A 26,808-nucleotide genomic window follows, 5' to 3' on the forward strand; every position below is an offset into this window, starting at 1 on the left:
TTAAGAGTAGAAGTGCGTGGCCTGGTCTGCGTGGCTTAGTGTACAGAGCACAAGTTCAGTTCCTACGAACGTAGACCCCCCTCTCCCTCGAGCCCAGCAGCAGCCCTGCGCCCTCCTGGGCCCTCCTCGCCCTCCCTGCCCTCCTGGGCCCCGCACCTGGCGTGGTCCGGGTCCGTGTAGGGGGCGGTCCTCACGCATTCGCCCACGTGGTTCACGGGGAAGGGGAGCAGGAAGTGTGTCTTCGTCTGGTGTGGTTTGAAGGTGGGGTCCTGAGGGGACAGGCATGGCCGTGCTGGCTCCCACTTGCAGGCTCACGGCCAAGGGCAGGGCGCTGACCCCCGTCACTCCTCACAGCTTCCTGCTTTACGATGAAATATCCCAACCCCGACCCAAGGAACACGTAGTTCCTCAACTAGGAGCATTCCCTCCTACGTGGTCTCCACCCAGCCCGCTGCGTGACCCCATCTTTGCATTCGTCCCCAGACACACGTTAAGTCTTCGTATCTGTAATGAACCACACCACCGTCAGCCCCTAAGGCAGCGTGGGAGGGGCCACAGCGCCGACTGCACAGTTGGAGGTGAAGGCGGCCGGCCGGGACGCGACAGGAGCACAAGGCCCCCAGGACGTGTCCCCCACACCAGCAAGGGCACGCACAAGCCGCGCTGCTCCTCCCAGGCGACAGGGGCCGTGTGAACTTACCGTGATCAGCTTCCTTAGGACTCGGGGGCCGCTAATGTGCGTGCTTCCACTGGACCCATTAGGGGCGGGTTTCTGAAAATAGTTTCCAAGAGAAGTGAGAAAGCCCCCAAACTCACCTGATACACTTCAGGTCTGGTCACGAAAATTCAGAGCCAGTGACAGGCATGAGGGCACACATGCTAAGTGTTTTAAACCAGTGTAATGTCTGCAGGTTCTCAGAGCCTCAGGGAGAGGCAAGGCTGTCGCTGGAAGACAGGCCGACCAGTCCTGACCGGGGAACAGGCACAGGGACACAGCGGGGGGGGGGGGGGGGGGGGGGGCGGGGCAGAGTCCTGTCTGCAAAGCCTGTGGATGGTCACCCTTCCCTGCACGAAGATACACTCTGCAAGCTAACAGAGCAGACTGGCCTCTGCCTGGGAGGCCGGGACAAACGTCCGCGCGCTACAGAGTCCCCTTGAGGGGCCTTGCCAGCAGCGGGGAGACCGCCTGAGCGGGAGGGTTTCTGGCTGCTCTCCGCTAGCACAGAGGCTCTCAAACCCACTGCGTTTCCGCATCAGGAAAGCGCCCACTGCAAAGGCCCACGTGACAAGAAGGGAACGCAGGATGGAAGGCCGGACGGTGGGGTTTGAATTAAGCTCTCACCTGGGTGGACACTGGGCAAGCTACTTAACCCTGCTGTCCTCTGCTCCCTCCCCTCAACGGGACACGACGGGGGTGGCCGCAGATGGAAGCACTGGGGCCCACGCCCGGCAAGGGCTCACCTCGACCACGGACAGGTGCCCCGGCTTCCACTCCGCCTTACTCCGACCAACGTTTTGAACAAACTTTTCGACCTCTTTTTCTGCCAGAGACATCTGCTGAGGCGTAGCATTCACGGAGCATCTGTTCAAAAGTATATACGTAGGAGAGCTTTACTGAAAAAATGAAACACTTTTACTAATTCATCACGTTTTGTATGCATGACACAAAGGAGTGAATACTACGTATTTACTTTTTGTATCAAATAATGTTTGAACTGTTAAAGAGAAACAGTAGCCAAATACAGAAGTAATAGAGCCGTCTTCTCCAAAAAGGCTCCCCCGTTATTTCAGTGCCGCAGGTGGGGACCAGCCGTCAGGACATAGTGACCGCACGCCTGACACTGACTGAACTGTGTCCTTGTCCCTTAAGGAGAACACACGACGTATCGCCATCTGCCAAGGGCTTACATTACCTGAAGGTGGAAAACCTAAATTCCTGTCTAGGAGGGAAATCAATTTGAAAACATGCACCGGTCATTAAAGCGGAGAAGTTTAAGTTGCCAAGGAATTACCATGCTCTCCAAAACTATTCTCACACAAGTCTCCTCAATTCCACGGCGTCACAAACCCTGCTATCACGTACCGGTCGCTTGAACGGTACAGACCACAGACGCCGTCCCTCTTTTCCTTTGGACCCTAGCCCCTGAGTTCCTGTCACTAACAGTAGGTACACCCAGATCGGTGCTAACTGTTCCAGACGCTACACCAACTGCTTCGCACACAGTCGTTCATTCCCTGCCATAAATACGTAAAGCAGTGTTTTATGGAGAAGGAAACAGAAGGTCCGAGTGGTCACAGTGCTTAAGACGCCTGCCCTCCCAGGGATGCCTGGGTGGCTCAGTCGGTTTAAGTGTCCGACTTCGGCTCAGGTCATGATCTCACGGTCCGTGAGTTGGAGCCCCGAGTCGGGCTCTGTGCCAACAGCTCGGAGCCTGGAGCTGCTTTGGATTCTGTGTCTCCCTCTCTCTCTCTCTGCCCCTCCCTTGCTTGTGCTCTTTCTCTCTCTCTCAAAGGTAAATAAACATGACAACAATTTTTTTTGAGGACAACTGTCTTCCCAGTGGTCGGGGAGAACCTGCCGTGATTCCTGAGGACCAAAGGGGAAGACGCTGGGGAGCTCTAGAAAGACTAGAGGCTAATCTAGATCTGTGTCCTTGACAGTGAGATGCCAAAAATACACCGTCAGTCATTTTAAAATTCCCTTCACGCTCACGGACCTGAGGGCTCAGGGCCGACTGACAGTCACGGGTGCCACGGCTTCCCTCACCCCATCAGGCACCTGTTCTCACGAGAGACGCCGCGTGTTCACTCCGGTCTCGAGCGAGCGGACCTTCCCTCGGGCTCACCGACTGCTTGCTTATGGAGCATCTGCGGTTTTACTTTTGGAACCACCGTAACGAAACGTGTGCAAGAACTCTACTTTGCAGTTGTTGGGTTAAATTCGCTTGCTTCCTCCCCACCCTCCACAGCTGTTGTTATTCTCAAATATGTTTCTCCCGTGAAGAACGCGTTCTTGGTTATCAGAGGGCGTGAGGGCTAGAATGCGACTGCCGAGCGGGGGGCAGGTTTGTGCCGCCGCCTCGAGGGAGACACGTCTGACGGCCGCACTTTGGGGAACGGGGGGAGCGGGAGGAGGGCTGCCACGAAGCCGGCGGGAGCCCCACCTCATGTTGTCACGGTTCAGCACGTGCTTCGTGATGCGAGGCAGCTTCCTCAGGACCTGCCCGATGTCGCTCATGCCCATCATCCTCTTCATCAGCTTCACCTGAGCCGGAGAAAGCCACAGCTGCACGCGGGCCCCCAGGCACCCGTGCCCGTCGACTCGAGAATCTGGCCGTGCCGTGTGTGGGACTCGCCGGCCAGGCTTGGGGCTGGGGGGTGGGGGGAAGAAGGTGAACTACAGGAATCTTTCCCTGTAAAATGCGATCGGCTGGAGTTAGCTCTCCTGGGACACAACAGTCCGGCGCCAGCGCTGGAGGCCCCGGCCGGTGAGTCACCTGGTCCATCCCGCTGAAGGTCTCCTGCAGGTCCCCCGCCGGCGTCAGGGTCCTGCCGGCTCGGACCATCGCGTACAGATGCCCCGAGTCAGGCACTCCGTTGGACAGCTCTTGAGCGGACATCGTAACCAACACTCGGAAATATTCTTCTTCTTCAAAGCATGGGCTTCGGGGAAAATAAAAACGTATTCAGTTCCTGGAGACCCGGCCACACCCCTTTCGAGATCCGGAAAGTTCATTAAACGTCGGTTTCCAGACGATGCGAACACCGTCAGGAATTGTACACGTCCACAGGAATGACAACTAAGATGCAGGCAGAAGCCACAAACGACAAACGAGTAACAACTCCCGGTTTCACAACACTGGAGACTCAGCCCTCTGATCTAGCCCCAGGAGGAAGGTCTTTACAGATAGTTACCTGTGGAATATCTCACTCCACAGCTGCATCATGTCTGGCAGGTTTCTATCGAGGCAGAAGGATGAAAAGAGCACACCCTAAACCACGCAAAAAGGAAGAAATGACGACTTAATTTCAGGGACAAAGAACACGCTGGAGCAACGCCGTGGAGCGCCCAGTGACACAGAGGGAACCGCTACCTGCTCGTACACGTCCAGGTGCGTGCCATCAGGGATCACGTGGGGCGACGCGGCCATGCCCCCCGTTTTCAGCTCGATCTGCTGAGCCTGCTGTCTGTAGTCCAGAAGGCCGCAGCCCAGCCTGTCAGAGCAAAGAAGGGTTCCCCCACCGCCGGTGTGGTCTGGGCCGTGTCACCCTCCGCTGTGAGCCGCTGGCACGACCGTGGCCACAGCCTCCAGCGACCCGCGTCCACACCCCTAACCACACCTGCCCACCGCTCGCGCCCCGTTCCAGGCGGACACGACGTGTGCGGGGACTCCAGTCAGCGGCATCCCGCCCGCCCAGCCCACAGGCGGCCACTGCCCGGCGCTAAGCACGGAACCCTAAGCCCTGCTCTGCAAGGCCGAGCTTCCCACGTTCTTAATGCTTCCTGTTCTCTCTGCTTCTAAAACGTTCTGGCCCAGATTTCATCTGCTCAAGTGTTCGGTCTCAGAAAGGAGATCTGGAGAACCGGCCTCTGTGAGCTTTTAAGAAAAGAAGTCCTCTCGGCACGGGTGATGCTTTTGCAAGAAACAGCCTAACCCTAGCTCCCAAGGTAAGAGAGGACGGAGGCCACGGTGACACCCGTGAGGCCCCCCAGAAACGGCTGTGCCGTGAAGGACAAGTGGGGGGGCTGTGTTCAAGGAACGGCAAGAACGCCGCAGAGGTCGGAGGTGTCTTCCCATGACCTCTGCTAGGGTGCACGGGACACGAAGCCCACGTGTGTGACGGGGCACCAGCCTACTTGCTACAGGGTTCCATCCCCCTGGTGTCCCGGCACACGGACACGGAGCTGCGGCCCCGCCACGGCCAGCCACGGAGACCCAGAAGAGGAGCGGGCCGTGGGGCCACGTGCAGCCTGCCGTGATCTCAAATCCACCCGGACGCCCACTCTACCAGGGGTCATGGCGTCACACAGCTCAGTGGAGGCCACACGGCCTCTCCGGGTCACCCCACGCCTACGTGGCCAACGTGCGGATGTTTTCTGATCAGGACACCGTTGTTTTCGCAAAAGCACTAGGGGTTTTCCAAACTAAAACGACTCGCTAAAAGGTGATCGCCGACGCACCGAGACACAGCAGCTGCACGTCCGTGCAGAGACCCACCCCAGGCCCTTACTTGGTGAGGACGCTGCAGAAGAGGGGCACGTAGGGCCGGAGCTCCTCGGGAAGGGTGTGCAGGCTGCAAAACGCTCTGAAGTACACCACGCCGTTGGTGGGCTGGGCGCAGTACTGCACGGGGGTCTCGCCGGCTGCGGGGGCACAAGCAGCCCACTTCTCAGTCACCTCCTCACTCTTTGGTATGCCCTCCTCAAATGCTCCCCACCGAGGACACCCACACCCCCGGCCAGGCCCGGACGGAAGGGGCGTTCCTCGGGCCCTGCGGCTGCCCTGCCCACCGCCCCCCCCCCCCCCCCACTGCGTGCGGCCATCTGCGCCGTCTCGGGGGGCTGGCAACACCCGACCCCGCTCCCTTGCCCGTCCCATATGCTCCCCGTCCCGCAGTGAAGACGTGGGGGACGTTAACCCCGCTTCCCAGAGGCCTCGTCCACTTATGTGCACACACACTACCCGGTGGTGGTAAACACAAGGAGCCGCGTTAAGACAAAGCAGAAGCGAGGGTGCTTCTCAAGATCAAGGCGATCCCATGACCCGAGTGACACAGCCCACGTGTGGGCTCCTCAGGCACGTGCCCCCACTTGCCCACGAGCGGCAAAGTGGGCGAGACGGGAAGGAGCCGGCAGGGGGCATCGCCGCCCCCCCACAGCCCCACTCCCAGCACGGCCACGCGCTCCGGCTCCCCACGCGGCCGGCCAGCTTCCCCAGACGGGGCTGGCTGGGCACGAGGGTGCCGGCGTGGACACAGAAACAAGACCGAGCCTCCCGCTGACCTGCCAGGGCCACCTCCAGGTGCGTGAGCGGGATGGTGGGCTCGATGTCCGACACCTTGAGCGCTGGCAGGCAAGACGTGTCCTGAGCTTTACTCTGCTGAGTCTGTAATTCCAGACCTAGAACCACGCAGAGTGACGAGCAATCAGGGCAGGAGCTGGGAGGTCTGACGACCCGCTCGCCTGCGCTCGGGCCAGCCCTCACGATGGCAGCCACCCGGGACACCGCGGCTTGCCAGCTCTGCCGTTGCCGAGCAAACCCAACTCGGCACAACAGCCTGCCCGGGAGGCCGAGCTTTCCTAAGTGCCCTCCTGCCCACGACGTGAACGGAGAGCTGTGCTGGGGCCACTGCTGTGCTGAGGGCCGGGCTGGGCTTGCTCAGGCTCCTCTCTACCCCACCAGACTGTACTAGAGCCTGAATGCTCAGCCCGCTGCTTTCAGACTTTCAACCCATTCCTTGCTGGACCGGAATTTCGTAACTTTCGCACTTGCTTTGTCTCCTTCCAGCCGTGCCAGCCTCAGCACGGTGCGTGTGCAACCACGGGTTTCGCACGTTCTGCAAATGCCCCAGCAGACATTTTCTCGGCCTGACTTCTCACAGCTCCCGAAAGAGGGGAGAGGCCCCTCCTTCCGGAGTCACAGAACCTCGCAGCCCGTCAGGGCGGGAACCCCAGAGGCTCGGCGCAGAGTCTGCAACCGTGCACGAGGGAAAAACTGCACGGTCTCCAGTTCCGTCAAACAAACAGCTTCATTTCTCGCGCGTCCGAGGAGCTGAGTGGACCTGGCCTCCGTATCTACCTCCGAGGTCCCGACACCTGACGGCAGACTGCCAGCCTGTCCCGTGGGGGCCCATCCCCGGCACAGCACTGTTGCCGAGGCTGGCCCACAGCCCTCGTTCCGGGAGACGCCAAGGAGTGGGCTCTTGGCGGCTTCCCGCAGACTGCCAGGCCCCCACCAGCTGTGGGCTGACTCCCCCACCCTGCCCCTCCACGTCACCGGGGTGTGCAGGCGGGAGCTCAGGAGCCTGCCCTGTCCAGGTCTAGGGCCCCCTGGTCCTGGGCGGCACCCTCACCTCAGCACCTGCTCTCCCAGAGTGCCCGGGGTCAGCACAGAACTCTCCGGCAGCCCGTCCTCTGCCAGGCGACAGGCTCCCGGCTCCCGACGGCGGGGCCAAGGCACGTGACCGGTGACGCAGACACCCCAAACTGGAAGACCGTTCCAAGTCAGTCTCCCGCCCCACCGTTCCCACCGCGCTCCTCTCCAGAGTAAACTCGGACGCACAGACCGCTCGAGCCGCAGTCCACACCCGGGACGTACTGGCCGGAAAGACCCCTCACGTGCCCCAGCACCGTGTCACACTTAACGGAACTGCGCAGTGATCTGCAAGCGAAAAACACGTTTCCGTAATGTGGGCCTCCATCCGCTCCCACGCGAGTGTGGACCAGAGCACATGGGTTTTCTTAGAACCGAGCACATCTCGGCGGCCAGGCCAAGAGTCTGGCAACTCAAGGAATGTACCAGGTCCTGTTGCTCAGGCCTACAATTACGCTTCGGGCCACAAAGGGCTTTAATCAAAAATGGAAAACGGGTGGGGCTGCAGCAAACTAAAAGCTTCTTCACAGCAAACTATCAACAAAACGAAAAGCAGTACGGAATGGGAGAAAATATTTGCAAATTACATGTGATAAGGGGTTAATAGCCAAATATATAAGAACTTCTACAATTCAGCAGCAAAAAAGCCTGAATAACCTGATTAAAAGTGGGCAGGGTATTTGAACAGACGTTTCCCCAGAGGAGTCATCCAGAAGGCCGACAGGCCAAAATGAGAAGATGCTCGACATCACAACCACCAGGGAAATGCAAATCAAAACCACCACGACCTGTCAGAGTGGCCAGAATCAGGAAGACCAGAAGTGCGGGCTGGTGAGGGTGTGGACAACGGGGAGCCTCGGGCACCGCTGGCGGACGGAGCGCGGGGCAGCCGCCGAGGAAAACAGACGGAGGTCCCATTCCATCACAGGATCGAGCAATTCTGGCGCTGGGCATTTAACTAAAGAAAACAAACTCTGACTTGAAAGGTGTCCGTACCCCCACGTCCGTTAGTGTTGTCCACGACAGCCAAGATAAGGGAACCACCTGGGTGTCCATCGGTGGGGGAAGATGTGGTTATACGTACAATGGATTATATTCAGTCGTAAACAGAGAATGAAATCTTGCCGTTTATGACAATACAGAGGGCATCATGCTAAGTGAAATGAGGCAGAGAAAGACAAACACCTTGTGATCTCACGCACACGTGGCATCTGAAAAAACAAACGCCAAGCTCGCAGCGACGACAGACTGGTGGATGCCAGAGGTTGGTGGGAGGCGTGTGAGGGATGGGTGAAAGGGTCAAAAGGTACAAACTTACAGTCTAAAGTCACGGCACGGACCGCACAGCACGGGGACTGTAGGTGAGAACGCTGTGCTGCATGTGTGAAAGTGGCTAAGACAACACATGTCACAAGTTCTCATCCCACGAAAGACAAATTGCAACCGTGTGGGGACAATGCTGACTAGCTGCCCTGTGATCATTTTGCAAGATGTACAAATGTCAACTCACTGCTATATCCTGAAGCTAAAATAATGCTGTACCAGCTGTATCTCTTCCTTATGAACTTATTAATAAATCCATTTAGAAGACTGTCCTCGGACAGAGAACATATCAGATATTAAACGTATCAGAACAGACAGTACAGCTGACCTCAGCCAAAAGGCCAAGAAGCAATCAATTAATTACACCTCAGTTTAAAAAAGGAAGACGGAACTTGACGACCAGCACTCATAAAACAGAAGGAATTATTATTATATTACTCACAATTAGCGAGCTCCGTTTACGATTACTCACAATTAGCTGGCTACACTCATGAAGAGCTTAAAAGAGCTGTATGCAAAAACCAGGACTCCAAGGTAAAGAGTAACAGCTTACATGCTCAAATTACCTTTACTAGATAGACTAAATCATCTGAACCTTAGCGTTACTGACTTCCTACCTAAAGCCAACTCCGCTGCCCGATAAGCCTGATAATCCCTCACGTGATCCCAGCCAACTGCTATTCTGGCGGGGTGGCCGTGTCCCTGTGTCCTGCAGATCTATTCTGATAGACTTTATTTACTCGTGTAATTTACCTACGCTAAAACCCACAGTTTTGAAGATACAATTCAATAAATTCTACAAACGCGTAAAGTTGTATAATCATCACACTGCGGTATCATTTCCGCCCCCAAAACGTTCCCTCCTGGCTCCCTGCAGGCAACCCCCGGGCTCACTCGCCTTCTGTCAGTATAGTTTCACTGCTTCTACAGTTCCATGTAAATGACTCACTGGGCAGCAGGCACTGTTTCGGCCTGGCTAACTTCACTTAGCACAATGCTTTTGAGGCTCTCGTCACTATCAAGTGCATCGTCTCTGCTCCTCTTTGTGGCTGAACAGTATTGTCACTGCACAGATATACCGGGCTGATGGAAACGTGAGCGGTTTCCAGTTTGTGTGGACATGTGCTGTCGTTTCTTTTGGGCACATCATGTGGAGGAGACCACTGGGCCTTACGGTGTGTTTAGCCCAGGAAGGGATTAGGTACCCGTCTCTGTCTGCACCCAGGCCTGCGCCACCCGGCCCCCCGCCGTGTGTCACGACCGGGGGGAGTATGTTCTGAACTCCCCAGTGGATGCCTGAAACCATCGATAGGGCCAAACCCTGTATATACGTAGTACGCATAATCAAGTTCAATTCATAAACTCGGCACAGCAAGAGTGACAACAACTGATGGCGACACAGAGCAGTGACAACGATGAACTGAAAAAAAGGTTACGTGAACGCGGTGTCTGGCTCTCTCCAAATGCGTCCTGGTGCTGTGGGCGAAAGACATGAGAGATGCAGGCACCATGACACGGCTCTGACAACGCACAAGCCGAGTCGCTTCCGGCCCGCGGGTGACCGTGGGTCACAGGGTGTGTGTGGGGGGGGGGGGGGCGGACCACAGTGCCTTTCCTCTCTAGCGCTCCCCCTTTCCTCACCCACAGGGTGAAGCTTCTGAGAACAGGGCGATCCTACTGGAGTTGAAGCCATTGCATCCAGCTGTGACCTTTGTCGGTGCCCAATAAATACGTGTTAGTTCAAATGCTACTTGCTTCCAACTATCCTCTCGTTTCACAGAGTTCCCTGGGGTTGGGGGAAGGCTAGGGAATTGGGACGAGACTAAACATCTGACCTTTTTCATAGATCTGCTTCTTGTCTTTCGGGGAAAGACAGTCGATCTTTTGCTTCAGTTTTTCTGTCTCCTTCTGTGCTTGTTTCTCAAAATACTTGTCGTCGGGTTTCATCGACAAAGTCAGCTTATGCGGATTATTCTGCAAAAGGCACAGCAACAAAAAGAGAAGCTGAAACAAGTTTCACTGGAGGCCAACCTGCTGACGAGCCGCTAGCGCCATTCCACGGGCCGGCAGGTGCACCACCCGTTTTAAATAGCCATGACGACAGAACATATACCTCAAAGGTGGCCCTACGGAAAGCGCACGAGCCGCGTGAGACCCCAGCCATCACCCTCACACACGCTGTCCTTCTCACTACTGGGTGCTTACTGTTACGGTTACCAGGTCTAAACCAGGAACCTATCGACGTTGAACATTCTCTTTATACCTTACTTGCACATTTGGACATTATACATCTTTGACTTTAGTCTAAATCAAAAAGAACTGAAGAAACTAATGTAATGTTTATCTAGACTTCTTAAAGGTTAGAACTAAATTCTTCAGGATTTTGTCAATTATGAGGACAAAGTAAATATCCACCTAATGTAAAAATGTTAGATTATTTAATGTGCGTCTCTCACTCAACAACACACACACACACACACACACACACACACACACACACAGCACACAGCACACCTGTCTGTAGCACTACAGAGAGGAGAGAGAACCGCACTACAATACAAACTTTATACAAAGTAACCTGTAGTAACAGATGGCAGGTCGAGTGGCCGACCTATGCCCTACCGTCCCAAATATGTGCCCAAAATATGTGCACAGTGCACAACCGAGCGACCCTTCACTACACAACAGTCCAAGCCCCATGGTGAAGCCTTCCAAGTCCCACCACATTCATGGTCATCTTCCACGGAACACACACCAAGTACAATGCCCTAAAGCAATGCAAACAAATGAGCAAGCATCAAAAGAATCCATCATAAAGACCAAAATACCCACACATTTAGGGGACTGTTGTATTCTCGACAAAAGTCAAGGCTTCACCCAGGTGAATTCTACCAAACGTTTAAAGAGTTAACATCTACGTTCCTCAAACTACTCCAGAAGGCACTACATAAACGAAAACAGGAGGCCAGTATCCCTGATAGACACAGATGCAAAATCATCAATAAATTATCAGCAAACCACATTCAACACTAACATTAAAATGATTACTCGCTGATAGAGGCAGAAAAAGCATTTGACAAAATTCAACATATGTTCATGATAAAAACTATCGACAAAGTGGAGTTAGAGGGAACACAGCTGAGCATGATGAAGGCCATGTATGGCAAACCAAGGGCTAACATCACACTCAAAGGGGAAAAACTGGGAGCTTCTGCTCCAAGATCAAGAACAAGACAAGGATGTCCACTGTCACCACTTTCATTCAACATAGTCCTGAAGTCCTGGCTGTAGCCATCAGACAAGAAATATAAAGGCATCTAAATGAGGCAGGACGAAGTAAAATTGTCACTGTGTGTAGATGACATGATACCATACAAAGAAAACCCTAAAGAGTCCACCAAAAATACTGTGAGAATAAACGAATTCAGAAAGTTAATACATAGATATTGGATGTTTTTATACACCAATACAAAGGTAGTAGAAAGAGAAATTAAGAAAACAGTTCCATTTATAAGTGCACCAAAAAGAATAATACGCAGAAATAAGCCTAACCAAAAAGTCGAAAGACCTGTGCTCTGCAAACTCGGAAACACTGATGAAGGAAACTGCAGACGACACACACAGAAAAGACACACCATGCTCACGGACTGGAAGAAATCACACTGTTAAGTGCCTACACTACAAAGCACTCTACAGATTCAGTGTAATCCCTATCAAACCACCAACAGCATTTTCCACAGAACTAGAATAATCCTGTAATGTTTACGGAACCCAAAAGACCCCAAACAGCCAAAGCAATTTTGAGAAAGAACAAAGCTGGACATAGAATGCTAGATCTCAAGATTTACTCCAAAACCGTAGTCATCAAAACAGCAGGAGGTCGGCTGGGAAGATGGCACAGGAGGAGGACTGTAAGCTCACTTGGTCCCAGGGACACCCACATCAGTGCACACAACCCAAAGAACGACCTGGACTCTGGCAGAATTGTCAGTTCTTACACCTAGTGGGGCATAAAGCCTGGAATTTTATTTTTTTTTAATATTTTTTATTTGAGAGACAGAGCGAGAGTGTGTGCAAGCAGGGGAGGGGCAGAGAGAGGGAGAGAGAGAGAATCTTAAGCAGGGCCCATGCTCAGCATGGAGCCCAACATGGGGCTTGATCCCATGAGCCTGGGATCATGACCTGAGCCAAATTCAAGAGTTGGGACACTCAACTGACTGAGCCACCCAGGCACCTGAAGCCTGCAATTCTTTTTTTTTTTTTTTTTTTTTTTTTTATGTTTATTTATTTTGAGAGAGAGAGAGTGCATGAGCAGGGGAGGGGAAGAGAGAGAGGGAGAGAGAGAAAGAATCCCAAGCAGGCTCCATACTGTCAGCACAGAGCCTGAAGCAGAGCTCAATCTCACGAACTGTGAGATCGTGACCTGAGCTGAAATCAAGAGTTGGGACACTCAACCAACTGAGCCACCCAGGCACCACCCGAAGCCTGTAATTCTAAAAATCAGCATGAGAAGATGTTAGTAAGTGGAATTCCCACCTTTAAAGAGACAGCACACCAAAAAGTCTTTGCAAATACAGCACTTTGAGAAATGTCAGGGGCAGATAGGAAGGAGAGTGACCGACTCACAGCGAGGCCCAGAGAGACAGGGATCAAGGGAGACCCCTCCAGGAACAAGGGAGGTGACCCGTACCGTTTTCCTCTCCCATCCCCAGCACAAACAACGGCCACCCATGGGAATCAGCAGCACACTCACACTCTTTATGAAACTGGCTTGCACCAAGCCACGCCTCCCCCAGGCTTCCAGGGATCTGTTCTTCCTAGTCACACTCGCCTCAGTCCTGGCACTGTGGGCTCCTCCCCCAGAAGACTGGCACAAACCCTGCCAACACCACATCTCCGACCCACGTGTTTTGAAGGACCTCAGTTCCAGTGGCAGCAGGGGAAGGACTCATTCTTCAAGCAGACCACTGCATATCTTGTTATATCGTGCCCCACACCTGCTGGAGAACAAACACTGCCCACAAGGCATAGAGAGCCTCTGCAGACAAGCAGACTGAAGGAAGAAGAGGACAGGGCCCAACAGCAGGGCACACAACTTACCTAGGAGACACCCCCTGAAGTGCCAGGCCCTGCGGAGCAGGGGACACTGCACTGCCGGGCACAACAGGGCATCTTCATAAGGCCACTACTGTTAAGAGCAAGACAAGTAGCTCACTTTCTAAACACACGGAAACAGATACAGAGAGTTGGACGAAATGAGGAGACAGAGGAATATGTCCCAAATGAAAAGAAAGGACCAAACCACAGCAAGAGACAAAAGTGAAACAGATAAAATAAAAAATACAACTGATGGAATAAACAGCAGACTAGATGAAGCATAGGACCGAATTAGTGACCTGGAAGACAGAGTAACGGAAAGTAACCAAGATAAACAGGAGAGGGGAAAAAATTACGCAAATTGAGAATAATCTTGGGGAACTCAGTGACTCCCATCCAACAGAGTATAGGGATCCCAAAAGAAGAGACAGAAAAGGGGCAGAAAATTTATTTGAAGAAATAGTAGCTGAAAACTTCCCTAATCTGGGGACGTTAACAGATGACAGATCCAGGAGGCACAAAGATGCCCCTCTGACCCAAAATCAACCCAAGGAGGTCCACACCAAGATACACAGTAATTAAAATGGCAGAAAGTAGTGATAAAGAAAAAAATCTCAAAAGCAGCAAGAGAAAAGACATTACACACAAGGGAAATCCCCACAAGGCTATCAATGGATTTTTCAGCAGAAACTTTACAGGCCCGAAGGGAGTGGAGTGATATATTCACAGTTGAAAGAAGAAAACTCTGCAGCCAAGAATGCTCTATCTAGCAAGGCTATCGTTCAGAACAGAAGGAGAGATCAAGAGTTTCTCAGAAAATGAAAACTAAAAAAGTTCATGACCACTAAGCCAACCCTGCAAAGAGATATTAAATATTAAATATTAAAGGGGACTCCAAGTGCAATTATGAAAAGTAAAAACACAAGTGCAGTAAAAACAAGTGTTTGTGCAAAAATCAGTCAAGGGATTCATAAAATAAAAAGAGGTGCAACACCACATACTTAAAATGTGAGGGAAAGAGATGTTAAAGAATGGGTTCATATTTAAGTGACCAGTCAACTGAATATAGACTGCTGAATGGAGAAAATGTTATACACAGGCTGAATGGTAACCACAAATCAAAAACCAGTAATAGATACACAAACACAAAAAGGAATCCAAGTATATCACTAAAGGAAGTCAACACACCATGAAAGCACGAGAAGAAAGGATCAGAGAAAATCTATGGAAACGACCACAAAACAAGTAACAAAATAGAAGTACACACCTATTGATGTAGAAAATGCTGGGGTTTGAAGCCGATGGCCAAGAAAGAATTCATGAGGTGTGTTTGGTGCAAAAAGTTGGTTTATTAAAGCCCAGGGGTGGGACCCATAGGGCGGAAAGCTCCACCGGGGTTGTGACGGGTGACTGACTACCTTCAGGTTGGGAGGGGATCAGGGACAGCACAAACCCCCAAGGTATTTTGGAAACAAGGTTTCCAGGACCCTGAGGCGACTAGCTACTGTTAGGAAAAGATCATTTATTACTGTTTAGTAAACCTTGGTCATGAGACCCTAGAGATGTACATCAGTGAGCCATGTGCTTGGGGAATGATTGCTAGCATATATTTGGCAGAGATAAAGGAAGTTTTCAAAGTAATTTTTATATGTTAAAGTAGACTTACAGGATCCCGGAGGTCAGGATAATGTTAAGCTTCGATTGCCTTTTGCCCTTTAGCAAAGTGTCACTGTCGAGGCAGCAGAGGGAGGTCACTCTGCCTGTGTCAAAGATGGTCAATGGACTGTAGGCAGTAAGGACATTTCATTTTTCATTTGCCTGTTTCCCACATCACCTATCAATAATTACTTTGATTTTTTTTTTTTTTTTCCGGAGAACGTGTGTATGTGTGCGCAAGTACAGAACGAGCAGAGAGAAAGACAGAGAGAAAGATCTCAAACAGGCTTGCCCGATGCAGAGCTCGATCTCACGACTACGAGATCATGGACATGGGATGAAATCAAGAATTGGACACTTAACGGACTGAACCACCCAGGTGTCCCCATAATTACTCTGAATGTGAACGGACTAAACACTCCGATCAAAAGAAACAGGGTGACAGAATGGGTAAAAAAAAAAAAAAAATAAGACCCATCGACATGCTGCCTGCAAGAGACTCATTTCAGACAGAAAGACACCTGCAGACTGAAAGCAAGAGGAATGGAGAAACACCTGTCGTGCAAACAGATGGTGAAAGGAAGCTGGGGCAGCAATCCTTACATCGGATAAAACAGATTTCAGAGCGGACTCTAACAAGAGAGAAAGAAGGGCACCATATGATATTAAAGGGGACAATCTAACAAGAAGATGTCAAAATTGTCAATATTTATGCACCCGACATGGTAGCACCCAAATACATAAAATAGTTAATAACAAATATAAAGGATTTACTCGACAATCATACAATAACAATGGATGAACAGATCATCAAAAGAGAAAATCAACAAGCAAAAGTGGCTTTGAAATGACACACTGGGCCAGAAGGAGTTAACAGATATTATCCAGAACATTCCATCCTGAAACAGCAGAATACATATTATTTCCAAGTGCACATTGAGCATTCTCCAGAATCACATATTAGACCACAAAACAAGTCTCAGCAAGTTAACAACAAAAAATCATGCACCACAATCAAGTGGGATATATTCCGGGAAGCAAGGGTGGTTCAATATTTGCAAGTAATCAGTGTGATGCATCACATCAGCAAGAGAAAGGATAAAACATATGGCCATTTCAACAGATGCAGAAAAAGCATTCGACAAAGTACAACATACATTCAGGATAAAACCCTCGGCAAAGCAGGTTGAGAGGGAACATACCTAACATAATAAAGGCCTTATATGAGAAACCCACAGCTAGTATCATAGTCAATGGTGAAAAATTGAGAGCTTTTCCCTTAAGGTCAGAAGGAAGACAGAGATGTACACTCTCACCACTTTATTCAACACAGTACTGTAAGGCCTGGCCTTCACAGCAATCAGACGACAAAAAGAAATAAAAGACATCCAAATTGGTAAGGAAGAAGTAAACTCACCATTTATGGAGGACATGTGACCATACGGCGAACCCTAAAGACTCCACCAAAAAACCAGAACTGATACATGAATTCAGCAAAGCCACAGGATACAAAATCAGCACACAGAAATCTACTGCATTCCTATATACTAATAACAAAGCAACAGAAACTGAAATTAAGAAAACTATTCCATTTACAACTGCACAAAAAACAGTAAAATATCCAAGACAAAACTTACCTGAAGAGTTGAAAAACCCATACTTGGAAAACTATAAATACGGATAAAAAAAATTCAAGGCGATGCAAAGAAACAGAAAGACATTCCATGCTCATGGGTTGGAAAAACAAACAGTGTTAAAATGTCTATACTGCCCCAAACTATCTCCAGATTGAATACAATCCCTGTTCAAATGCCGACAGCATTTTTCAGAGAACTGGAACAAACAATACTAAACTCTGTATAGAACCACAAAAGACCTTGACTAGTCAAAGGAACCTTGAAAGAGGAAACCGGAGGCACCGCCATTCCAGACTTCCAGTCATATTACAAAAGCAGGCGCAATTGCAACATCACGGTACCGGCATAAAAATAAGTGAGAGACACTTCTCCAAAGACACAGATGGCCACGAGACACAATGAACGCTCAACGTCATCACTCACCACCAGGGAAGTGCAAATCAAAACCATAATGAGGTACCACCTCACACCTGTCAGAATAGCCGGACTCAAAAGAAATAACAGGTGTTGGCGAGCATTGGAGAAAAAGGAGCCTTTGCGCGCTTTTGGTGGGAATGTAAACTGGGGTGGCCGCTGCGGAAGGCAGTATGGAGGTTCCCTAAAAAACTGAAGATAGAAATAACCTATGATCCAGTCATTCCACTACTGGAGATGTACAGAGAAAAAAACGAAAACACTCATTTGAAAAGATCTGCGAGCCCGTGTGTTTACTTCAGCTTCATTTACAACAGCCAAGATACGAAAGCAGCCTAAATGTGCACTGATAAACAATGAAGATGTGCTATACATTCAATGGGATGTTACTCAGCCATAAAGAATGAGATCTTGCCATTTGCAAGAACGTGGAGGGACCCAGAAGGCATTATACTAAATGAAACAAGTCAGAGAAAGACCAAGGACGTGTTTTCACTTACACGTGGAATCTAAAAAACAAAAGCGGAAACGGGTGCCTTGGTGGCTCAGGTGGTTGAGTGCCCGACTCTCGATTTCCGCTCAGGTCATGATCTCATGGTTCATGAGGTCCAGCCCCGTGTCAGGATCGGCTCTGCCGGAGCCTCTTTGGGATTCTTTCCCCATCCACCCCCCCGGCCCCTCCACTACTCGCATGGGCTCTTTCTCTCTCAAAATAAGTAAATAAACATTAAAAAAAGAAAAAAAAAAAGCAGAAACGCAGCCATAAATACAGAGAACTGATGCTTGCCGTGAGGGGGGAGGGGTGAGGATGAACAAAACGGGTGATGAGGAGTGGGAGGTCAAGGCTTCCGGTTATGCGATGAACAAATCACGAGCATGGAAGGAACAGCATGGGGAACGGTCAATACTGTGACTGCACTGCAGGTGACAGACGGTAGCTGCCCTTACGGGGAAAAGAGAAGAACCTGCATAAAAATAACCAGAATGTTCACAGAGTTAGGGGACTGTTTTGTATTCCACACAGGCGTATTTTCTTGTGCTCCGTTTTAACGAGCTTTGCAAATACTGCATTTTTCGCACAAACTGAAGGTCTCAGCGCTGCGCTGAGCCGCATCTGCTCGCTTCCTGTCTCTGTGCCACATCGTGGTAATTCTCGCCATGTTTGAGACGGTTTCCTTGTATTTATTATGCTCATCTGTGATCGGTGATCGCTGAGGCTACTACTGTAATGTTTTGGGGAGACGTGAACACACCCACACAAGACGGTGAACTTAATCGATAAAGGTGTGTGTTCTGACTGCTCCACCCGCCATTCCCTGGTCTCTCTCCCTCTCCTCGGGCCTCTCTATCCCCTGTCACACACCAGTATTGAAATTAGGCCAAACATTAACCCTACAACGGCCTCTGAGTCTTCAAGTGAAAAGTCACACATCTCTCACAAAGAAGCTCAAAACAATTAGGGGTGCCTGGGTGGCTTGGTTGGTTGAGCGTCTGCCTCTTGATTTCTGCTCAGGTCATGATTTCAGTCCACGAGATGGAGCCCTACACGGCCTCTGACAGTGCGGACTCTGCTTGGGATTCTCGCCCTCTCTGCCCTCCCCTGCTTGTGCATTCGTTCTCTTTTTTCTCTCTCTCTCTCAAAATAAAATAAAGCTAGAAATGATTAACTTACTGAGGAAGGTATGTTGAGAGCTGGGAGAAGCCAAGCCCAGCCCTTGCACCGGTTGGCCACGCTGTGAATGCAAAGGACAAGTTCTCGAAGCAGATGAAAAGTGCTGGTCCAGGAAACACACAAGTAAGAAATGAAATCACCTTACTACTGATACAGAGACAAGTTTGAGGGGTCTGGATGGAAGATCAAACCAGTCCTAACATTCCCTTAAGCCGTAGTCTCACCCAGGGCAAGGCCCGACCTCTCTTCAATTCTAGGAAGGCTGACAGGCGAGGGGAAGCTGCAGGAGCTTGAAGCAGGCAGAGCTTTGAAAAGTCGTCTCCAAACACGGCAGCGCAAGGGGAAGGAGCGAGTTACCCAGATAAATATTAGGTATTAACCAGGAAGTTATTAACGTTGGCTACACTAAATGAAAGATGATCAATGTAGACGAAATGGCCATAGAGGGAAGAAGACACCACCTAGGACTTACCATAGCTAGACAGGAGTCAACGCCTGGTTTTAAAGCTTTGAAGGACAGGGTGACTTTTGTCAGGGGCTAATGCAGCTGGTGACTTCGGGTTGAAGCCAATGCCCATTGACCATTCCAAAACGCCTAGCACCCTTCAGAACTATGCTAAATCCGTTCTGCCTGTGCTCTGGAAATGAAACAACAGAGCCTGGATGACAGCACTTCTGTTTACAACATGGCTTACTGAACATTTTTTTATTTATTTTGAGAGAGACAGAAATGAAGAGAGAGCACAAGCAGAGGAGGGGCATAGAGAGAAAGAGAGAGAGAATCCCAAGCAGGCTCTGCACTGTTAGCACAGAGCCCGATGTGAGGCTCAAACTCATGAACTTCAAGATCATGACCTGAGCTAAAACCAAGAGTCAGTCGCTCAACTGACTGAGCCACCCAGGTGCCCCGTAGTTTCCTGAGTATTTTAAGCCCACTGCTGAGCCCCACTGCTCAAGGCGACTCCTCTCAAAATATGACTGCTCATTGACAATGCACCTGGTCACCCAAGAGCTCTGATGGAAATGGATAATGGCATTATTATTGTTCTCATGCCTGTTAACACAACACCCATGCCGTAGCCCATGGCTCAAGGAGTCATTTCAACTGTCAAGTCTTATTATTTAAGAAATACATTCCATGAGGCTATCGCTGCCATTCCTCTGATGGATCTGGGCACAATAAATTTAAAACCTTCTGGAAAGGATTCTCCATTCCAGATGCTATTAAGAACACTCATGATTCGTGGGAAGAAGTCAAAATATCAACATTCGCAGGATAACAGGAGTTGGGAGAAGTTGGTTCCAGCCCTCGTGGATGACTGTGAGGGGCTCACGACCTCAGTGGAGGGAGTCACTGCAGATGAGGTGGAAACAGCGAGAGGACCAGAATCAGAAGTGGGGCCTTGAGATGGGACTGAATGGCTGCAATCTCAGGATAAAACTTGAACGGATGAGGAGTTGCTTCCCATGGGTTCCTGAGATGGAATCTATTCCTGCTGAGATGCTGTGAAGATTGTTGAAATGACAACAGAGGATTCAGGATATGACACAAACTCAGTTGTAAAGCAGCAGCAGGTTTGAGAGCATTGACTTCAATTTTGAAAGTTCTCCTGTGGGTCAAATGCTATCAAACAGCATCACCTGCTACAGAGAAATCATTCGTGAAAGGAAGGGTCAGTCGCCGCGGCAAACTTCATTAGCTATCTTATTTCAGAAATTGCCACGGCCATCCCAACCTTCGGCAACCGCCACCCTGATCCGTCAGCAGCCATCACCATGGAGACGGGACCCTCCACCAGCAAAGATTAGGGCTCCCTGAAAGCTCAGGTGGTTGGCATTTTTTAGCAATAAAGTGTTTTTAACTAAGATATGTACGTTGTTTTTTTAGACATGATGCTACTGCACACTTAATAGACTTCAGTGTAGAGTAAACATAACTGTTACATGCACTGGGAAACCAAGAAATTCACCTGACTCGCTTTATTTCAATATTCACTTTACTGCCGTGATCTGGAACCATACACACGATATCTCTGAGGTATTGCTTATAGAAGGAAAACTGGAAAATCAACAAATACAGGGAGTTACACAACACATTCTTAAACAACCAGTAAGTTAAAGAAAAAATACCCTGAGACAGGTGAGCCTACAGGCAGAACATACTGAAAACTATAGGCTCCCACAAATCGCGTTAAGAGTGATGTGTACACAGTAAACACGTACATTGAAAACAAAGAAAGGCCACAAAGCCCGATGGGTAACCTATCACTACACATTCAGAAAACAGAAAAGTGGGATCCACCCAAAACAAAGCTAGCAGGATAAAGGAAACGATAAAAATTAGATCACGGCTAAGACTTCTTCACACAGACTGCTGGACGTGACAGACCTTCAGACAGACAAGAAAAAAGGGAGGCTCAAGTAAACGCAGAGATGGAGAGGGGTGCCTTAGCACCAACAGTACCAGAATCAGAAAGATCAGGGAATAAGAATGCCAGGGAATACTGGACAATCCCACGCCAAACTGGACAACCTAGAAGAAATGGACGAATTCCTAAAGCCACACCCCCCAGACTGAAGTGTGAAGAAACAGAAAAATCTGAGAAAATCAGTAACTACCGAGGACACTGAGTCAGTCGTTTACCAAAAAAAATTTAAAAATAATAAAATAAAAACCAAAAGACTCCCAATGAAAAAAATCCCAGTACAGTATTTCTTCGCGGTGAACTCCACCAAACTCTGAATGACAAGGGAACACTAATTCTTATCAAAACCTTCCAAAAAACTGCGGTGAATGGTCTCACCTTTCTTTCAACAAAACAGAAAAAAATGCCCGCAGATGTTTTGTTAATTAGCACACACGCACACCTATATTCCTCTGTAAAAAACACACTCAGGTATTCACGTAAAAAGCCAACTTGCATCAGGATCCGGAAAACTACATTTTTTAAGTTATTATGCGCATTACTTAATAATTAAGCAAGGCTGTCCGCATTCACATAAATCCTCCAAGTTTCTTACCTTAAAATACTGTTTTACTTTTTCTTGCAGGAAGTCTGGATTCTCCCGGAGGCACTGCCTGAATCGAGCCACCTGACTTCCCAGCTTCAGGAGCTCCACCGGGTCCCCGTCGTGGTTCCAGCAGGGAGCAATGTACTGCAACCGACAATTTCAAAGCCACAGCGCGCCTCATCTGTGAGCTCTGCGCTTGCTCAGTAAACAGCAAACGGGACAGTTTACTAAAACACCAGCTTCTGTGGCTAAAAATACCACAGATGACGGTTCAAAGCAAAGATAAGTCATTCTTTGGTCAGGAACATTTCAGATCTGTTTTTTCTTAATAAAATAAAGAACGGGTTTTGAAATAATTTTTAGAAGCATAATTACCAACAGTCAACAGTTATAAACCTCTATCCATAAGTATTCTGTGTCAACTTATCTTGCCTTGAAACATAAGCTACCAAAAAGCCGATTACACTGGTAAAAAGACACAGCATATCATAAAACTAAGTTAAAAGTAAACATATCCGATCCAAAATGGCACAGCTTTCAAGGTTCAGATGAGAGGCGCTGTGAATATCTGTATCCTCAGCTGTCAAATACCCATTGGTCATGAAAGTTAAAGCAAAACAAAACCCACAAACAGAGCACGAGAGGAAGGAGGTAGGTGAGAAATTACACACAGACGTCAGGGTGAGTCCAAAGCTGACAGACTGATGCTTCATCTGTATTTCGATTTTATGTAGAAGAGCCTCTATTTGATCATCTTCAAATCCTGTCCTAAAAAACAGAGAACGGAGATGATGATTTGCAAGGAGGCACTAAACAACCGTAAGTGGACGAATACGCGTTTTATGAGGAAAAAAGCCCAACGATGCGGCTGGGGTGGGGAGGGGGGTCCCGCGTGGAAAGCATCAGGGATGAAGGTCGGCCCGGCGACGGCCAGCAGCCTCACGCACTGGAGTACTTCCTCGATGGTCCTGTCGATGATGTCCCGGACGGCCTGGACGTCCTGCTCGGCGACCCCCTGCAGGCCCACGCTGAAGTAGGCCTCCCTCGTGGAGCCGTTGTACCTACGACACAAAGGCAGACTGTGCGGCAGCCGCGGACACGTTCCGCGCGCGGTGTGCTCGCTGGAAGATCACGCACTCTCGACCGCACAGCCACGGACGCTAGAGGCTCCCGAGTCCTCCAAGAAAAAGCCCGTGACGGCGGTGCTCTCGGACATTTGGTCCGCGCACACCCGTGCTCACTGTCACACGCGTGTCCACTTAACATTTCTAAAAACCAATACAATTTGAACTTTATAGAGTTATAGCAAAATTAAATCTAAAAACAGAACGGCTGCGCTTTTACAAAATTTTAAGATTTGAGAGAGTATTTAACAACCTGGCTTTTCAAACGGGCAGCAGTATGCCATCCTGAGATCTTGAACAAGCGATCTTTCTTTTCTCTTTTTCCAAACGTCCCCTCCAGGAGATGGAATTATCTGTCCTGGACCCACAATCTAAGGCACAGTTCTGTGCTTGGGGCGGGAGCGGAACCGTCCCCCGACTGTGAGGTGTCAGGCATCCTACATCCTTAACCCCACCCCCCAGGTGCCGACACCCCTCCCTAGTCGTGTCGACCAAAAATGTGTCCAGACACCGTCAAATGTCAAAACTGGCCCCAACCGCGACTACGGACCCGATCGTGAAACCTACCCGACATCAGGAGAGAAGTCTGTGCCAAGCCCAGATTCAATCAATGCTTTGTAGAAGGGGGAGTTAGGTCCACTGATCAAGAGGGACGACAGAAGGCTTAACGTGAAGGCTTCAAACGTATCAGTGATGCTTAATGCAAAGGGCAGGGGAGAAAAAGGGAAACCGTTGGCCCTCACTAATGTTTTCAAAGTCATTAAAATCACCAATAAATCGACTTTCATTTCCAAAGCTGACCGAATACAAATTCTTACATTTTAACCTCTATTTTTAACTTACATGGATAAGAGAGAATAATTTTTTTTTTGGTTTGCAAAGTTCTAGTAAACCGCATTATTTTGGGGTCCCAAACCATGAAGCTGATTTAGCCGCATATCGAATGCTATCATACTACAGTGTGCCAAGCACTCCGACCTGTATCATCCCAATTACAACTGCACTGTCTACACCTCGACAGGAGCAGCACGGCGGAGGACCCCTTCCTGCCCGCGTGCCCCACGTGTCCACATCTCCACAACTACAGGATTGTGTGTGTCGTACGTTTTTGTCAAGCCAGCGTTCGCTGTGCTCCTCTCCCGCTCAATGGCGTCGGGGATCCCACCCCACAAATGTTAACCGCTGTCCGAGCCACCTTTCTCCACAGAAATAAGCTTTGCAAAGCAGCGAGAAGAGAAGTTACATTTTTCTGGATAGCTAGTGAAAGAGATTCCCCCCAAACCACCCCAGATGCTGCTAAAGCCCTCCCTGACATCCACCGGCTGCTGGACTTGGAAATTCCGACCGCCGACCCATTTACACTTGGAAAACTCACCTCCAAAGCTGCTAACCTGCACTTTCCCCAGTTCACAGTGGACACTTACTCTGGTAAGAGGAAGCCGACCCCGACGGTTGTCTGTTTAGAGGAATCTGCAGCCAGTGCGTCTGGGCCACATGTTATCTGGAACTCCCTCTGTAAAGCGACACGATGCTTTAAGTAGGGACAGAGTAAGAAAGACTAGGTTTAATCTAGTAAGTTCCCTGTGTGTGTATAACGTGGCCCAGGAGATGCTTTTCACTAAATTAACTTTCTTTTCAGACACATAACTGTTCCTTAGACTCAAGAAGCTCTTACGTTCAAGGCAGAGCCCTCAACATTTGAAAACCCTGTGATTAGTACGCAGTTTGGCTCTCCATTTCAATGTACTCAGTGTCTATTCTCTGGATGGGGCACTTACTGGCTTATCCCAAGGCTTCTGAGTGGGCACTGAGGTATTTGGCTTAATTTTCTCAAATTTACTCAGTGCTTCTTCGTGAATTTGTCTCAGATGCTGTTCTAACGGGAAATTGCCGTAAGTGAAGAACCTGAAATGTTGAGAGAATATATCAGTCTAGCTCAGTTTACACGATTGGGAATCTACACAGATGTCTTTCCATATAAAATGGAAGGTACACAGAGTAGGAAAACCCTCAGCTCAGCTCACCTCATCCCACAGACACAACCAGATCTAGTCCCATCTAGGTAAATAACCCAGGAAACCACGCGCACACTGCCAGAACAAACGCCACAACTATACACAGAGAAGAGTACACACTGAAGAGGGAAGGAGGGGCAGAGCCGCTGTGGGGAGCTAAATGGACCAGCAGACCGTCTGCTGGAGGAAGGGCCCATGGGCGGGGAGAGGGGACAGAAACAGACTGTCACTCCGGGGAGAGCACATGGAAAGATGAATCCCCGTAATATGTGGCTTTGAAAATGAGAGGGGCCGGATCTCACGAGTTCTGACAACTAGCGAGACCTAAAGCTGGAACTTTAAAAATTGGCAGGCTCTTTCTGGGAGAACCTGGAGGTGATAGGAAGCGGAGTCCCTGCCCTTGAAGAGAGGGCCTAACAAACAGCCAGTGGACATAATGCAAAGAAGCAGCAGCTTGAGAAACAGAGGGGCAGGCAGGAGGGTGTCAGAGCGTGTCCCGAGGGACAGAGATGACGGGAGACTCCGCCAGGAGCAAAGACCTGCTTACACTGTGCCCCCCGACCCCGACCCTACCCGCCTCAGCCCCAGTGCTGGGGATCCCCTCCCACAGGAGCCCAGGGCACACCTTCCCATCACCGTGTTTCCTAAATGCATGCTTTACAGGGGTGGCAGCCACAGCAGCCGATCACCTCCAGCGGAGGACACGCACCCTGGTAAGACTGCATGCCCCGCGCACACGCACTTTGCAGATCTCCCCAACTGACCCCGGTCTCCTGCACGGCAGCACATCCCCTCTGGCAGAGGACCAGTGTCGCCTTGTTAAAAGTGTGCACCTGCCCACTACTTTCAAGAGCGGGGGACGCAGCTGACTTTCACACAGAACGGATACTGAGAGCGAGACAATGAGGACACACAGGAATGTGTCCCAACTGAAAGAAGGAGACAAAATGACAGCAAGAAACCTAAGCAAAATGGAGAAAAGCAACGTGCCTGCTAGAGAATTGAAGGTAATGGTCATAAAGACACTCCCTGGACTTGAGAAAGGAGAGGAAGACCTCAGTGAGGCCCCAGCACAGACCAAAAAGGACCAATCAGAGATGAAGAGCACAACAGGTGAAACTGAAATATTCTAGGTGGGAGAAATAGCAGACTGGAGGAAGCAGAAGAAGGAATCAGCAACCTGGAGGACAGAGCAATGGAAAGTCATCAATCAATCTGAGCGGGTGAGAGACAAGAATTCTGTAAACGACAACAGACTTAGGGAACTCAGTGACATCATCAACTGTAGTTAACATCTGCATTTTAGGGATTCCAGAGGAAGAAGAGAGAAAAGGGGGCATAAAGGTTATCTGAAGAAATAACAGCTGAAAACTTCCTTAATCTGGGGGAAGAAATCCAGATCAAGGAGGCCCAGAGAGCCCCGAACATAATCAACCCAAGGAGGTCCACGCCAGGACACCTAGTAATTAAAATAGAAAAAAAAGTGATAAAGAGGAAATTTTAAAAGTCACGAAATAAAGTTACATACAAGGGAAACCCTGTTAGACCGTTAGTGGATTTTTCAGCAGAAACTTTGCAGGCCTGAAGGGAGGTTCATGATGTATTCACAGTGCTGAAAGGAAAAAATCTGCAGCCAATGATACTCTGTCCAGAAAGGCTATCATTCATAACAGAATGAGAGATAAAGTGTTTCTCAGATAAACAAAAATTAAAGAAGTTCATGACTACTAAACTAACCCTACAAGATGTTGAAGGGGACTCTGA

The 26,808-nt window shown here is 49.7% G+C and overlaps 1 protein-coding gene and 1 pseudogene across 2 annotated transcripts in view; both read right to left on the bottom strand.

Annotated features, from left to right (window-relative positions):
• PITRM1 (pitrilysin metallopeptidase 1) overlaps positions 1-26,808 on the bottom strand; it is a 43,741-nt gene that overhangs the window by 2,652 nt on the left and 14,281 nt on the right. For both annotated transcript variants that reach the window (XM_043561587.1, XM_043561588.1), the window contains 16 exons: positions 24,808-24,934; positions 24,454-24,542; positions 23,597-23,725; positions 22,853-22,966; positions 22,577-22,673; positions 21,915-22,049; positions 10,253-10,391; positions 6,005-6,121; positions 5,233-5,365; positions 4,095-4,215; positions 3,916-3,992; positions 3,498-3,663; positions 3,165-3,265; positions 1,462-1,582; positions 701-772; positions 157-269 (listed from right to left, as the gene is read on the bottom strand). In XM_043561587.1, the coding sequence (XP_043417522.1) occupies positions 157-269; positions 701-772; positions 1,462-1,582; positions 3,165-3,265; positions 3,498-3,663; positions 3,916-3,992; positions 4,095-4,215; positions 5,233-5,365; positions 6,005-6,121; positions 10,253-10,391; positions 21,915-22,049; positions 22,577-22,673; positions 22,853-22,966; positions 23,597-23,725; positions 24,454-24,542; positions 24,808-24,934 (1,851 nt within the window). The remainder of the gene's footprint in view (positions 1-156; positions 270-700; positions 773-1,461; positions 1,583-3,164; positions 3,266-3,497; positions 3,664-3,915; positions 3,993-4,094; positions 4,216-5,232; positions 5,366-6,004; positions 6,122-10,252; positions 10,392-21,914; positions 22,050-22,576; positions 22,674-22,852; positions 22,967-23,596; positions 23,726-24,453; positions 24,543-24,807; positions 24,935-26,808) is intronic.
• LOC122474204 lies at positions 8,602-8,770 on the bottom strand (annotated as a pseudogene).

The sequence above is a fragment of the Prionailurus bengalensis genome, chromosome B4 (assembly GCF_016509475.1).
Source record: "Prionailurus bengalensis isolate Pbe53 chromosome B4, Fcat_Pben_1.1_paternal_pri, whole genome shotgun sequence".
NCBI lineage: Eukaryota > Metazoa > Chordata > Mammalia > Carnivora > Felidae > Prionailurus > Prionailurus bengalensis.